General features: G+C 43.3%; 1 protein-coding gene across 1 annotated transcript in view; it reads right to left on the minus strand.

The window, feature by feature from the left end:
* Positions 1-13,707, minus strand: part of CPS1 (carbamoyl-phosphate synthase 1) — a 110,901-nt gene that overhangs the window by 67,354 nt on the left and 29,840 nt on the right. The window contains exons 5-13 of the mRNA XM_062602193.1: positions 12,430-12,574; positions 11,243-11,332; positions 10,478-10,534; positions 8,013-8,105; positions 3,819-3,908; positions 2,615-2,743; positions 1,952-2,058; positions 1,410-1,551; positions 811-888 (exon numbers count right to left, since the gene is read on the minus strand). Coding sequence (XP_062458177.1) covers positions 811-888; positions 1,410-1,551; positions 1,952-2,058; positions 2,615-2,743; positions 3,819-3,908; positions 8,013-8,105; positions 10,478-10,534; positions 11,243-11,332; positions 12,430-12,574 — 931 coding nt within the window. The remainder of the gene's footprint in view (positions 1-810; positions 889-1,409; positions 1,552-1,951; positions 2,059-2,614; positions 2,744-3,818; positions 3,909-8,012; positions 8,106-10,477; positions 10,535-11,242; positions 11,333-12,429; positions 12,575-13,707) is intronic.

The following is a 13,707-nucleotide window of genomic DNA, read 5'->3' on the forward strand; positions in this document are numbered from 1 at the left end:
TGAGTTCTCTAAGATTCACTAGTCAATCAGATTGCTATGAAACTTCTTGATATCAAGATATTTACTTGAAGGTTTAATCAATATCATGAAATTAAGATTAAAATAAGCACTTCGATACGTCCTTCCATCCTCCTCTCTCAAGTAATGCTAAATGGTTTATTTATGTTTAGACATGCCCCCTTTGCATTCCACATCCCCTGTTGCTGCTTAGTCATACTCTGCAACTACACGGCCAGTTGTTACAGAGTTTGTGCAAAGTCACAGATGGGGGATTAAAATTTCGTTTCACTTAGGAGAACCAGAGTGAGGAAGTGTGAATCCATTTACATAACTCTACGGTAATTATAAGATTTGAAAGTGGAACTAAAACATACTAGAAAGTTAATGGTTTTATTACAAAGCATCTGGCTAGCGTATTTTCCTGGTTAAAAAAAAAAAACAAAACCTTTTCCTTTTGCAATTACCCCTCAAGAGATTTGAGCCTGATCCTGCAAAGGCTTAAACACTTCAGTAACTTCGAACACACAGATAATCCCATCAGGGCTCCAAGCATACACATCCTATGAATGGAATCATTGATCCAAAGCATACAGAAGTCAATAGATGCCTTGCTGTTGATTGAATTAGCTGGGGAGCAAGCTAAGCAGACACAAGCCTATGCATGACTGGGCCCTCTGTTAGGATCCCAACATTTCAAACCCCAAGATTTGGGACTGTCACCAACATAAAGACTTGTAATTGTAGCTGACACATATCTGAACCCCCTAGGCTATCTCTGAAACCAAGTTCATATCAGCCCTCATACAGTACCTCTGTGTCCCTTGGCCCAGGATTTGCATCTGGGTAGAACTGTGCTGTGAAAATCGGTCTGGTCTCATGCATAATTCCCTGCAGGAATGAAAATGATTGTCTCAGATACTTCCTTGCTCCTTTCCATGGGGGAAATTTCTTTTGAAAATACCTAAATAGCTGATATAAATTACAACAACAGGCCAAAGTAGACTGCAATAATACTCCTTTTCTGTGCTGGGCAACACAGAAGCAACACAACTGAATAATGACCCAGGCTATGACACCTATGGTACCAGTCCTAAGATGACAGTAACTGAATGAGCATCACTGATAGTAGGGAGATCTCAAAAGTTAATAAGGCAGCTGTTCAAGAGAAATCACATGGTCAGCGTTGCAATCCTACACTTTGGGCTAGTATGGAGAACAGTGGCAATGGCTCAACCCCTTTTGGCCTGTCAGGCAAAACCCCAAGTAAAGCAGATGGTCAGATCACCAAGTTTAGCCCTAATAACTAATAGTAATCTGACAGCAAATTTCCAGGAGGTGAAATAAAGTAAGAGAGGGTATTCATTCACTAGGGGCTGCTATGTGCAGGTTCCTGGAAAGCATGAGCTCACCTCATTCGTTTGATCGTTGGCATTCACAAAGAGAGGTTTCCAGCCAGGTGGGAGGGTAGAGCTGTCAATAGCATAACCATGATTCTGAGCAGTGATGACAGCCTGTCCATTCACTGCATTCAGGACAGGCTGGTTCTGTCCTCTGAAAGAGAAAAGATCAGAGAACCAAGGGCAGAAGAGTCAGATGTGTTCAAATACCACTATTAGAGCAGATAACTCTGGGGCTATACAGAGCAGTTCAATACTAGCTGTTCAATACTGGAAGCCAATCTCAAAATGATAAATCCTAGGAGAAGCTCTGCTATTCTTCAGTTTGATGGGGATCAATTACATCAAAGACTTTCAAAATACCCTCAGAAAAAGTAATACATGACATGGCAGTTTAAATTAAAGGCAAGGAGAACAGCTGGAATGAAGAAGTAATGTTACCGACATGATAGCTCCCATTAAGTCAGTTCAGAAGTAATGCACTGCTGCTATGTGGCCTTTTGCAATGCTGAGCCGGTTTGTCTGGGTCTTGGGAATAAGAAGAGTTGCCATACCTGTTGGCCATCTGCATCTTGTAGGAAGTAGCTCCGGCTGCTATCGCAGTGATTAGATTCCCCATGCTAATTCCAAACAAAGGCTGTGGACGATTGCTCTCCAGGACCTAAAACGAAAAGGTTTTCAGGAGATACTGGAGTGTTTGTGTTCAGCAATTCCAGCACAAACCATGCCAGTTCTCTCACAAACTCACAACAAAGCTGAATGTATGGGTGGTAACAGCCTATAAAGGAAAAGTTTACTCCTCTCCTTTGAGAGGGAAGCCTCAGAACACGGTTTGATGTCTCAGTCTCCTCGAGGGGAACATGCAATGACACTCTGCATTACAGCCATTCAGTGTGTGACATTGCTTCAAATGGGAGCACTGTGAAATTGGGACTGTCCTTTCAAAAGGTCACAGAGGTCCTGAAAGAGCACAGGCTACTCTGAGGCACCGGTAAGGTCAGCACAGTAATCATTTATTGCTCACCAAGGTCTGTATACCCTTACTGTAACTACTGGTCTGTAGGCAACTCCAGGGGATGAAGATGAGAAATATCCCAGGCAGATGAAATCATTTAATAGTTGGTCTGTAACACGTTAGTACCATCAACTGTATAGAAGTCAGGCACTTGAAAAGAGGGGCAAAGAAGAACAATTGACCTATGGCTATTACACTGTACCTTTCTGACATTCTGAATCACCTCCTGGGCCTTCATGGGATCTCCTGGACCTCCAGAAATTATGAGCCCATCATACTCCATGCTGGTGAAATCATGGTCCCACGGAACCAAATGCACTTCTGCACCTCGCTAGGAGAAAAAGAACAGGGAACAAGAAATGGGGAGGGGGAGAAGAAATGCATTTTTGTGAGGAGGTTGTTCTTGTGCTCTTATGTCCCAGAGGCTGAGTTTGGATTTCAGTCATCCCTTTGCCAGGGACAAAAACAAGGTTTCTCTCCATATCTGACCAGATTATTTTCACAAAACTGGTAGATTTAGTAACTTTGAGCTGTTTCGATGTTTGTCAAGTTTGTCTGAAATTCACTAAGATCAAAACTTACTAATGGAATGCAAAAACAAAGCATACACACATGTGAACACATGCACACATGTAAAACATGGTCATTTTTACACAGTGCATTCATCCTAAATGCTAAATTAGGACTTCACAACCTCATTCTGTGCCATGTGAAAAATGATCCTGCACATGAAAAATGGGAATATCCACATAAACTAAAGAACAAAAACAGGGAAACCCAGTAGATCCAGAGAATGAGAGGACACCCCTTTTAATCCTCCTGTGTGGTTACAGAAGTGAGGACTGCTCAATCACTGTGCTAACAACAGGAAAAGATTTTCATAGAATCATAGGCTTAAAGAATAACTTGGGATGAAGGGACTCCAGGAGGTCACCTGCTCCAATCCCTGCTCAAAGCAGGGGTGAGTTCAGCTTGCTGGCAGGTTGCTTAAGAGCATTGGTCAGTTGAGTTTTTAATATCTTCAAGGACAGACATTCCACAGCTTCTCTGGGCCTGTTTCAGCCATTCACTACCCTCACTGCAAAATCTTATCCCCATTTATTTGTTCTTTACAGTGTTGGCTTGACCTTCCTTGCTTGCTCTTCACAGAAGCCGTGCCTTGTCTTTTTTAAAGCTCACCTAGGAGCTCCTCTCATGGCTGAGAGGTTGCTGCACAGGTCCTGCTCCTTATCTCCTCAATACAGTGCACCACGTTCCCATAAAAATCCTCCTAAAAAGTGTACCTCATTTTAGGAGCACAACTGCTACTGGAATGGATGTGTCCAGGTAGAAGGAAGGCTAATGAGAACAGTCTAGGCTTTTGACAAAGCAAAACAAGAGATGAAGGACATAAAGCACTGACCTACCTTTACTAGCAGGCGGATAATATTGTACTTCAGCCCACAGTCGACAGCTACAACTTTAATTGGATTCCCTCTGCCATAAACCTTCACTTCCTACAGAAAGACAGACCATGCTGTAAATGACCGATCACCCCCTGCTCACAGAACACGGGGAAGACAGGGAGCAGAGTAACATTTCACCACCGTCCAGAGCTAGTACTTAAGAATCAATTCACAGGGAAATCTCCGGAAGCACTGCAGGCATTAGCACTTCCTTCATTTTTCTGTGAGACCAGAAGTTATAATGCTCTTTTATACACTCTTGATTACAGCAATTCCTAAGAAATCACTTGTTTCCATAGCTAATGACAAGCTTTTTCCTGTGTTTTACCTCATTAGCAGTGCAGCAGCAAGCCAGTTCTCACTGATTAGTGCAGCCTGAGAGAAACACCAGATACACAGCAAGAGACTTTCAGCTGCAGTTAAGTCATCCTGCTAATGCCAGTGGAGTGAGGCTGCTCCACACCAGCTGCAGATCCATCACATCAACACTATGCTGACCCTGCAATCACAGTAAGACCAAAGCATAGCACAGCTGGATATCGCCTATGGGTGACCTCCAGTGCATCACAGCAGTACAGACCAGGCTAAACATGTCACCGAGCACGGCTTTTGCTCATATGAGCCTGACAGTTTGACATGTCAGACATTTCTCCTCCTCCTTCAGCTGCTCTTCCTTAACCCAGTCTACAAAGTTAATCATCACCAGTCCCAAATCCGAACTATTATGTTTTGTACATTCACTTATCTTTTAGTCATAAAAAAAAAAAAGGTCAAACCACCATATGGGCCTTGATACTGCAACACGCAGATATACTGACAGATGGCTGTAGCACTAATACAAGGTTATTTACGGACAGCTTCTTTCTGAAGCTTGTTGAAATACTTTACTTGTTACATGACTGCTGTTATCACCACATTGGGATGTTATTCATCAATAAGCACATAAGGCAGTCTTCTTCCTTGTAAAAATCTCTGTGCTTCCCTTTAGTTACACTCAGCTTCTGCAAGCTGATATTGATAAGCATACTTTAAGTGGCTTTTCTCTCATGCAATACACCACTGAAAATAGTCTCTATTTAATCTTTTAAACTAAGTAACTCCTGTTTAATCAGCTTCCCTGGCATTCATATTTCAATGCTGGGCCCTTTATGAAGAGATGCTAAAATCCATGCCCAATACACCTGTTGCAGGGTGACAAACCAAACCTTTTATGGGAGGATTATGACCAGCCAGAAGGAGAGACATCCCCCCTACAGGGAACTCAAGATGAAGGTTGTTAGCAGAATATTACAACTCCTCCCCCTGTGTTCTCCTAACTCAGTTCTTGTTTGAACTTTTACCTGCTCAAAGACTGAGAAGCAGAGTTTTAGGATGCAAGAGCATGTCCTATGTGAGGCAAGCTCTGATCGTTAACAGGAGTGACTTATTGACATCTAAGGAGGAAGGGTGGAAGAGATGGGTTGCAAAGAGCCACCTCTCTTCACTACAAGGCTTTGAGCAGCAACACAACACATGAGTCACCAACGGTCCCTAGCTGACCTGTAAGGACATGACTGCTGTCATAATTCCTGTTGTGCAATGCTGAAAGGAGGTATTTTGTATCTGAAGATTCCTTGTAGTTCATGCTATTAAATCAGATGGCGAAGTACCCTACAATCTCTTTTTGAGAATGAGTAGAATGGAAGTCATATTGAAACTGGGCCTTGTTAGATCACTCAAGACTTCTGATACGAAGCCATGCCTGACATCAAATATGACAATGTCTTCACAGTCACCAATACACAAGTAGATTCTACTTCCATAGTCTATGGTGGAACTGCAGCGCTGCACGGGAATTGTACGGGTCTTTTACCTGCTGACCTTCAGGCTTCTGGAAGGTGGGTTTCAATAATCTCAAGATTAAGGTGTTCAGTTTCCACAGAAACTAATTTATTGTCATGTGCCAGAGTCCCTTAGAATAAATTCACCTTCCCTTTTAAAAGGGCTTTTGGAGACCCCCCAACTCTTCACAACATGCATACTTTAAAGTCTCAAAACATTACGAGGCAAAGATCTCTCTCAGATGTTCTCCTTGGCTGTTCTAATGGCCAGAGGGAGTTGAGGTACAAAACTGCTTTGAGATACTTTAATTACTTCACTCTCTAAGCTCTTCCCTGTCTAATTACTTAGGTTGTGATTTGTTACATGTCCTTCAGCAGCTAGGCTGATTGTAGGTGCCAAATTCTTCACAACCCTCGCCCCGCTTCTCACACTTCTTATTCCTCTGTACTGCAGAGTTCTGACTTCTGCATCTGGCCCAGAGTATGCCTAGACAGAAACCAGACTGGGAACTGGATCAGGGAACTGTTCAAATATATTCCTTCTAAAGCAAGAAGACTTCCCTCATCTGTTCACTGCACAGCCTATAAGAAATTGTCTCAGTCTGAAAGGATGATGTGGGAATAGGGCTATCTTTATGTGTGGATGGAAGTAGCCTTTTAGGCTCAAGTGGTTAAATACTTCTCATCTGCTCTGGGACCCTGATCACCACGTGCACCAAAATAAGTCTCTGACAGAAGTCCCTGCAAAATACTGGCAGCTTTCTATATTCCCTGCCCTGTACAGGCAATGTTGGCGAATATGGGCTATACCATCAGCCTTCTAAAGAAGTGGGGAGGTGAGGGGAATCAATCACTCCTAATACACAGTTGATAAGCAGATTCGTGATCTTATTGTATCCTGATTTACATGAAAATAGTTATTTGGCAACATATAGATTATCACGTCCAGTAATTATCAACACTGAACAGCTAACTTCATTTTCAGCTTTATTTGCAATGCTGCTTTTTAAGCCTATAAAATAAAGTTATGAACATAATGAGACCACCAAGGCTCTGTTAATCTCATTGCATCTCCATCTGAGAAGCTATTTTCAGCATCTTTACAGCAATTCTGTCTTAGTAATTGCAGAGTTCAGCATCAGCAACCTTACCTTTTCCTGAGTTACTGCTCAAAATGGCTTCACCTGCATCTTGCAATCATAGATCACAATCTCAATAAGCAATTGCCATCCTTCTGTGTAGCAACAAGGCCCTGACTCAAAATACAGTGGAGGCTTTGGCATGATTTGGTGAGATCCCTGAAGGTGATATTCACAAAGTGGTCTATTGATTCCAACAGCATCCTGGGTAACCAGTTACTGCTGTAAATCCAAGCCTGAATGGAGACTGTGCTTCAAATTCCCACTTGCTCACTGACCAGCCTGTTTAGGACTGCTTCTCACACATGCTCACTCTCATATCATCTTGTGTGCAGAACAGTAAACAAGCAACTATTTGCAAAGCTCTTCCACAGCCTCACTGATCTTGAAGGAGCCGCAAACAGCATGGAATAAGCTGCAGTAAGTATGGAATTTGTAGAAGAGATTCATACACCCTGTTCTCACTTCAATGGGATTAAGCACCCAAACACACACTTTATCCCACTTTAAACCCCAAAGGGTCCACAATTTAAGATGTTAGCCCTTGCATTGGTACAAGAATAGTTACTAATTTTAGTATGGGCCTGGTTTCCTAAGTCCTCATGATTTGTAATGTTCTTCTCAGCTCATGGTGGAAGATAGTTTGCATATCCAGCTAACAGAGGCACGAATTTAACTGCTTATCTGTACACATCCACAGACAAACCAGCTAACACCAGTAATATTAGATCCAGGGGATTCCTCACCTGGTCTCTTTTTGAAATCTAGAAATATCTTCTGGAATCACCTCAACAAAGCTATGCCTGAACACAGATTATCAAAATCTTTTTGTGAGCTTTCCTGAAACTTAAAACAACCATTCTTTTTACTAGTAGTTCTTCCATTTGAAAATGCCCACTATATACTAGGTCTAACTTATCACTAATACTTCTCAATCCTGTCTTTGTAACACACAGTCCTCTGATCAGAGTACTGTTCAGACTACATCCAGCTCAACGCAGCTCATTTTACAGCTTCAGCTCTGTACCTGAGAAGCCATGGGGATTCTGCAAGGACAATGTTGAGCCAACAGTCCTTCAAAGGTCTGGAAAGGTACATGGTAAATAAAAGGTTCCCAAACTGACTGGCTAATCCCCAGAGCAAATGGGGAGCAGTTACCACCTGTACAGCCTTGGGACCACAGAAGAATTTCTCACCTTTGTTGAAACTTCTGCAATTAAGTTGTGATTATTTGGATCTGCAAATTCCACGGGTTGACCTTCAAATTCAATCTTCCCAAGTAACGTGCCCTGTGGAAATACACCAGTCAACAAAAAAGCACTAGCAAAGGAAAGGCTGTGAACACAGGGACAAGGTGCTGACAGGCACAGCAACTGAAACAGCTGTTTAGAGATGGCTTCTTGGTAGCTTACAACCATTTCTAGCATCTTAGAGAAGTTCCTGAACCTTACTTGGTATCAAATAACCTATTTAAAATCCTTCATTCAGGGGAGGCATTGTCAGCAGTAACATTGGTTAATAGGCAGCCTGGCAAGCTGTCTAGTGAGCGTGAAATGGGTTGCCTTCCAAGAGGGTTAGAATTCAGATCCCGATAGATCTGGGAGTAATCCACAAAGCAGTTTGAAGCTTTCTGGTTTATAGAAACTCACTGTGAGATCTTTAGCCACCTCCTGTGCATAGATACAAGGAAGCAGAGCTGGTGTAAGGCAAAGCTATGTAGGAGGCAGGTCTGCACACTGTTTTCTGAAGAAACTGCTTAAAAAAAACACCTCCACAAGCTCTACTCTTTATTGCTGTTAGCACCTCACAGAAGCCAGGCCACTCTTGCTCTGCCAGCAGCACTCTGCTCGTTCAAATTCTCAGTGGAAACATCCCTGGTTTGGCTTTGCCCTACTCCTGAAATAAGTGGGATTAAGCTAGGGTTAACCTCTTCTCAGCATGGGGACAGGGTGTGCAGTACAGAACTTTTCAAGGATGGAAGGGGAAAGTAACACAGAATAAGTCAATGTTTTGTTGTAACTTTTAACTTTCATATAAAAGATGTTAGTCCACCCTGTGGACATCACACTAGCATGCACTCTCATTGGATTATTCATTGGGTTTGGTGACACTTCCATGAGATACTGCCATCATTGGCCATACCTGAAATATCCTTGTCAGGGCCAGAAGGAGACAGCATCCTGCATTGCCATGCACACTACTATGGGTAAATTTTAAAGACAGTATATCAGTATCTGACATCCTACCTCATCTTGAGTAGCACAACAAAAGCAACTCCAGGCTGCTTTGCACGGACCAGAGCTGAGAAATTCAGCATCACCTTAAACAAGTCAGGTTCTTGGGACCCACAGAAGCTGATGAGAGCCACCAGTCAGTCCCATATACACTGATGACAAAGCCCTAAAGCCCTTGCTCTCAAACAGGAACCCCATGTCTTGCCTTGCTGCCAGGTTATTCTGCCAGATTGTTCCCCTGCATTTACCATTGGAGACTAATTTAACAAGTCACCGCTCATTTCTGTAATTTTTCATAATGAATCCCTGTTCTCACCCCTCAATTTATAAACAGACATGGAGTGAAGTGCTGTTTCTTTCAGAATGGGAGAAAAGGCTACATTATGCACTATTTTAAAAGCCATAAACCAATACCACTCAGAGGCCCAGTATAATGGGCATTACTCCCATGCACTGCTAAGTTACAGGGTAAACATGGGAAGTGCTTTCACTTTGGATGAAAGGAACGCCGATCCATTAAACAGTAGGTCTTCTGAAAGTAGAAAACATATTGCCATTTTCTATTGTATTAAACTGCACTTGTCTGCTGTCTGTAAGAGCAGGACAATGCCCTGTCTTCCTGCCAGAGCTCATTCCTGCTACTTATCTGTTCAAGCTAGATCATTCATATTTTGCTCTGTGGAATGAAAGGGGGTGTGGGCTTGAACTACAGACTGCAAATTGATCACCTACAGAAAAAAGCAACTTTAAATAATCCATTACAAAAGATCCTCCAAGGCACATTTACATTCAGACTGGCTTTGATCACTCTTTTAACCAGTGTGAAGTGTACCTTAACATTAACCTCCACTCAGTAACATAAACCTGCTCATGTCCTTCAGTTGTCAGCTCTTGGAAACCAGAGAATAGTAATGACTATTAAAGATAATAACAGGCTTCAGCTTGAGTTAGGGAGCCAGATCAGTTTATTGTAGGCCTTCTTTTGTCTCTGAGGAGCAGGAGTAGTTCCACTGACCAAAGGTGCTGTCTGTGACCTAATATGCAAAATGCCTCACAGAACTGTCGCTCTCTCTTGTCACTATCCAAGGCAACATGCAGTTGACACTAGTACCTGTTGTGTTTGGCACACTAGTCAGACACAGCTACCTGAGGCCTTTCATCTACATCAGCTTACACTGGTTCACTTATGTGGAACAGAAAACTCGAAGCAGAGCTAAGAAGAGGGGCCTCCCTGGGATCTGCTCTGCCTCAGACCATTGTGTAGAGAGGATAGAGAGCCTTTGGAAGAGCACAGGGCACAGGAAGAGCAGCATCTGAGGTCAAGGCAGCCCAGCAGTAACACTGCTACCCCAGGTTTGCTGCTCTGATAATAAAAAGGCCCAGAAGTAGCAAGGTTAACACACCAGATCAAGGGAAGCAGATCATACCTTGTCACGAATTAATTTCGACAGCATTCTGGTATCAATCCCATACAGTGCAGGCACCTGAAGAAAACACAAGAGAAGGGTAAGCTGGAAAACAAGCAGCTAGGACAGAAGAAGATAGCAGCCAGCTCACTTTGCTGAGAAGAACGTGTCCTTTAAAGAGCTCAGGCAAGAGCAGCATTCCTACCTAGGCTGCCTTCCTTCCTGTTATACACTTCTCCCTATTTCCACCCAAAAATAGCCTAGTTCTTCACGTCTAGTTTCTGCCCTAAAAAGCACTAAATGAAAAAGCTCATGGGGCAAGTAGCAATCTCATTTCTGAGCCCCATTTTGTCTTACTTATAAGCACCTAACCCTCCCAGCTGTCCCAAGTCAGTGGCAGTCTACTGACACATCCTTGACCCCCTTGGCTCCAAGCCAGTGGGGTTCTGGCAGCCAACATCTCTTGTGCTTATGACCAACAACAGCACTACTAGGAGCAGCTCTACAGAAACAATTGACAGAATGCTAATGTGTATCACTTTAATGGAAAAGCAAACATTCCCATTTAATTAACATTCCTTCTAGACAGATCTTGGAAATACCATGGCATCCTGAAAAAGATAAATGGATGAAGAATCAGAGAACTAAGAGGCAAAGAATGAACCCAGTACAGACTGGTGAAGATACCTGAGGAGAAGAGCTGTTACCAGCTCAAAGACAGCAGTTCTTCCCCCTGTTCCCATGCATACAGCTCTGTTCTCATGTAGTTACCCCTAGATTACTCACCTTTTCTTCCTGCAACCACTCTCCAAGGCTCCTAGCAGCCTGCCAGTGGCTGTACTCATGGCTGTAATCCAGCACCAGCAAACCTGAAACCTACAGAGAGAAGAAATGTCATTTTGCACTGAAGGATCACTTTGTACTTGCTCTGCACCTCCCGAGTTTTCACTGTTCATCCACAGCAAACCGTATCATGGACAGGACACAAGGCTAGGCATGGCATGGCTGCTCTTCTATAACAAAAAGACAGCAGATCTGAGTCTTCATAGAGAGAGTGCACCCTGCAAAGGGCTAAAGACTTCATGTTCTGTCATGACTGCCAGGTTGGACAGAGCCTTGGGTGACATTGTCTAGTATGAGGCATCCCTGCCCTTGGCAGGAGGTTGGAACTGGATGATTTTAAGGTCCTTTCCAACCCAAACCATTCTGTGATTGTAGCTGGGCCATTTTACTTAGGAAATTCATAGACTAATGGGGCTTCCAGGTAACCAAAGCTGCAAATTGCATGGAACTGAGAAAACACTTCTTATCAGAAAGAAAATGGAAGTTTAAGATGAAACAAAATGTTTTATTTTGATTCATCTTTTGCTTAAGAAAGCTTTTCACTTTGAAGTGACATTTCATTTCAAACATCAGCTCCATTTTCCAGTGGAGTTAGCTTACAAAGGAGCCATTTCACCTCAGGTTCTGCAATCACTTGGTTTTGCTCCATTTTTCAGTACTGCCACCACTGCATGGACACAGCCCTACTTCAACATTCCCCGTCCCCACAGTGTAAATACTGGTTCCTGCAGTAGTACATACAGCCTTCTTCACACAACTGTCACCTCCCCTGTTTATGGTAGAGCAGACATAGAGAGAAAAGTCTCAGTATGCAGAAGCTTCTCATTCTCACTGGTGTTTGTTCTCTCTGGGGCAACAGTTCACAAGACAGCAGTTCACAAGAACTGTAGCATGTCCATCACTGACGGGAAATACACTGCTTTCAGACAGCACAGAGCCCAGCACAGAAAGAAAGATGGATTATCTTTTCCCACCTTCCTCCAAAGAACACTATCCAGAAGAAGAAAGTGAAAGGCTAAGTATCATTGATTCCTTCTAACTTTTATAAGGCTGGCAGTAAACTCTTGCACACACACATGCTCAGGCTGCTAACACCACCTTTTGATCAGGTCTGCATCTCCCCTTGTTACCTTGATCCCATCAGACTCCAGGAACTTCCTGAGACCCATTTCATCCAAAGCAGCTGTGTCAGGCACGCCACCATTCCCAACTATGGGGTTAGCTAGTGTAAGAATCTGTCCTTTGTAGCTGGGATCTGTCAAGGCTTCGGTGTATCTAGATGAAGAAGCAATAGAAGAAAAATACCTTCATTGGAGTTGAAAGAAAAACAAAAGAGCCACTAAAACAACACAGGTCTGAATTCCTATATGACAAAAAGTCAGAAATGGAATTTGTGTGAAAGTAGTCTCAGTATAAAAGCAAACACATCCATGAATCTGTTCTGACTTTGCCATCTGTGATTAAACATTTGATACTGAGAACAAGGCAAGGCTTTGGCTTCTCATGTTTCATTTAAGAAAAGCACAAGAGCTGTTAAACTCAGGCTCCTTGTGATATAACATAAGGCAAACAAATGCGCAAAGTGCAGAGCCATTGCAGAACTGCAGTAATTGCATGGCCCACTGCTTCACCCAAGCTATTGCTTGGGCTTGGTCATTCCCCATGAGTGGGCAGTACTTTGGCACTGCTGTGTCCTTCCCTTCATGAGGTGTAAGAACTTATCCCTCTCAGCAGCAATAGAAAGCTCAAACTGAAAAGCCAACAGAGTAAATTGCCCAGAGTTGGTCCCTTTCGTGCTCTGGAGCATGTAGGTCTTGAGATGTTCAAGGCTGTAACTGCTCTTGCTGTGGGGAAGCAGGTAGACAAATCTGTGCCTACCTTTGTCTGGGGATTGGTAAGGCAGCTGTGAACCATCCTTGTGATTCCTCACTACTGCTCTGTGTTCTCTCCTACTTGCTCTGTCAACAAGCCCTGCCGTAATAACACTTCTGCAGCTTCTCACAGCATGAGGCCTGGCCTCCATCCTAAGCAATCTCCAGGTTCCACCATACATTTTACCTGACAAGACTCCTAACTGCTTGGAAACTGGTTTGCAAGAGGGCAGGTTGAAGGCAATGCTTTAGAATTCAGCAGTCTTCCCTGGTCACAAGTCCCCAGAGCATGTCCTTGTATCTCTAGCCCAGGCTGAAGCCTCAGGAACAGCAGCTTTGAGCACCTGCCTGAATACCTTTCTCAGCAAGGACAGATCTAGAAGTGTGGTGAAACAGTGTTCTGCAGTGGAGCAGCAAACCAAGGGTCTTTGCAAAGTACCAGCTCTGGATCCAGTAGAGGGGAACAGAGTAAACATGGTCTACATGCCCATGCTCCTGCTCCTCAGCTTTAACTTAACACCAGTCCTTTACTTTCTC

This window comes from Pezoporus occidentalis, unplaced genomic scaffold (genome assembly GCF_034315485.1).
Source record: "Pezoporus occidentalis ecotype Australia unplaced genomic scaffold, CSIRO_AGI_Poc_V1 ctg118, whole genome shotgun sequence".
In the NCBI taxonomy this organism is placed as follows: Eukaryota; Metazoa; Chordata; class Aves; order Psittaciformes; family Psittacidae; genus Pezoporus; species Pezoporus occidentalis.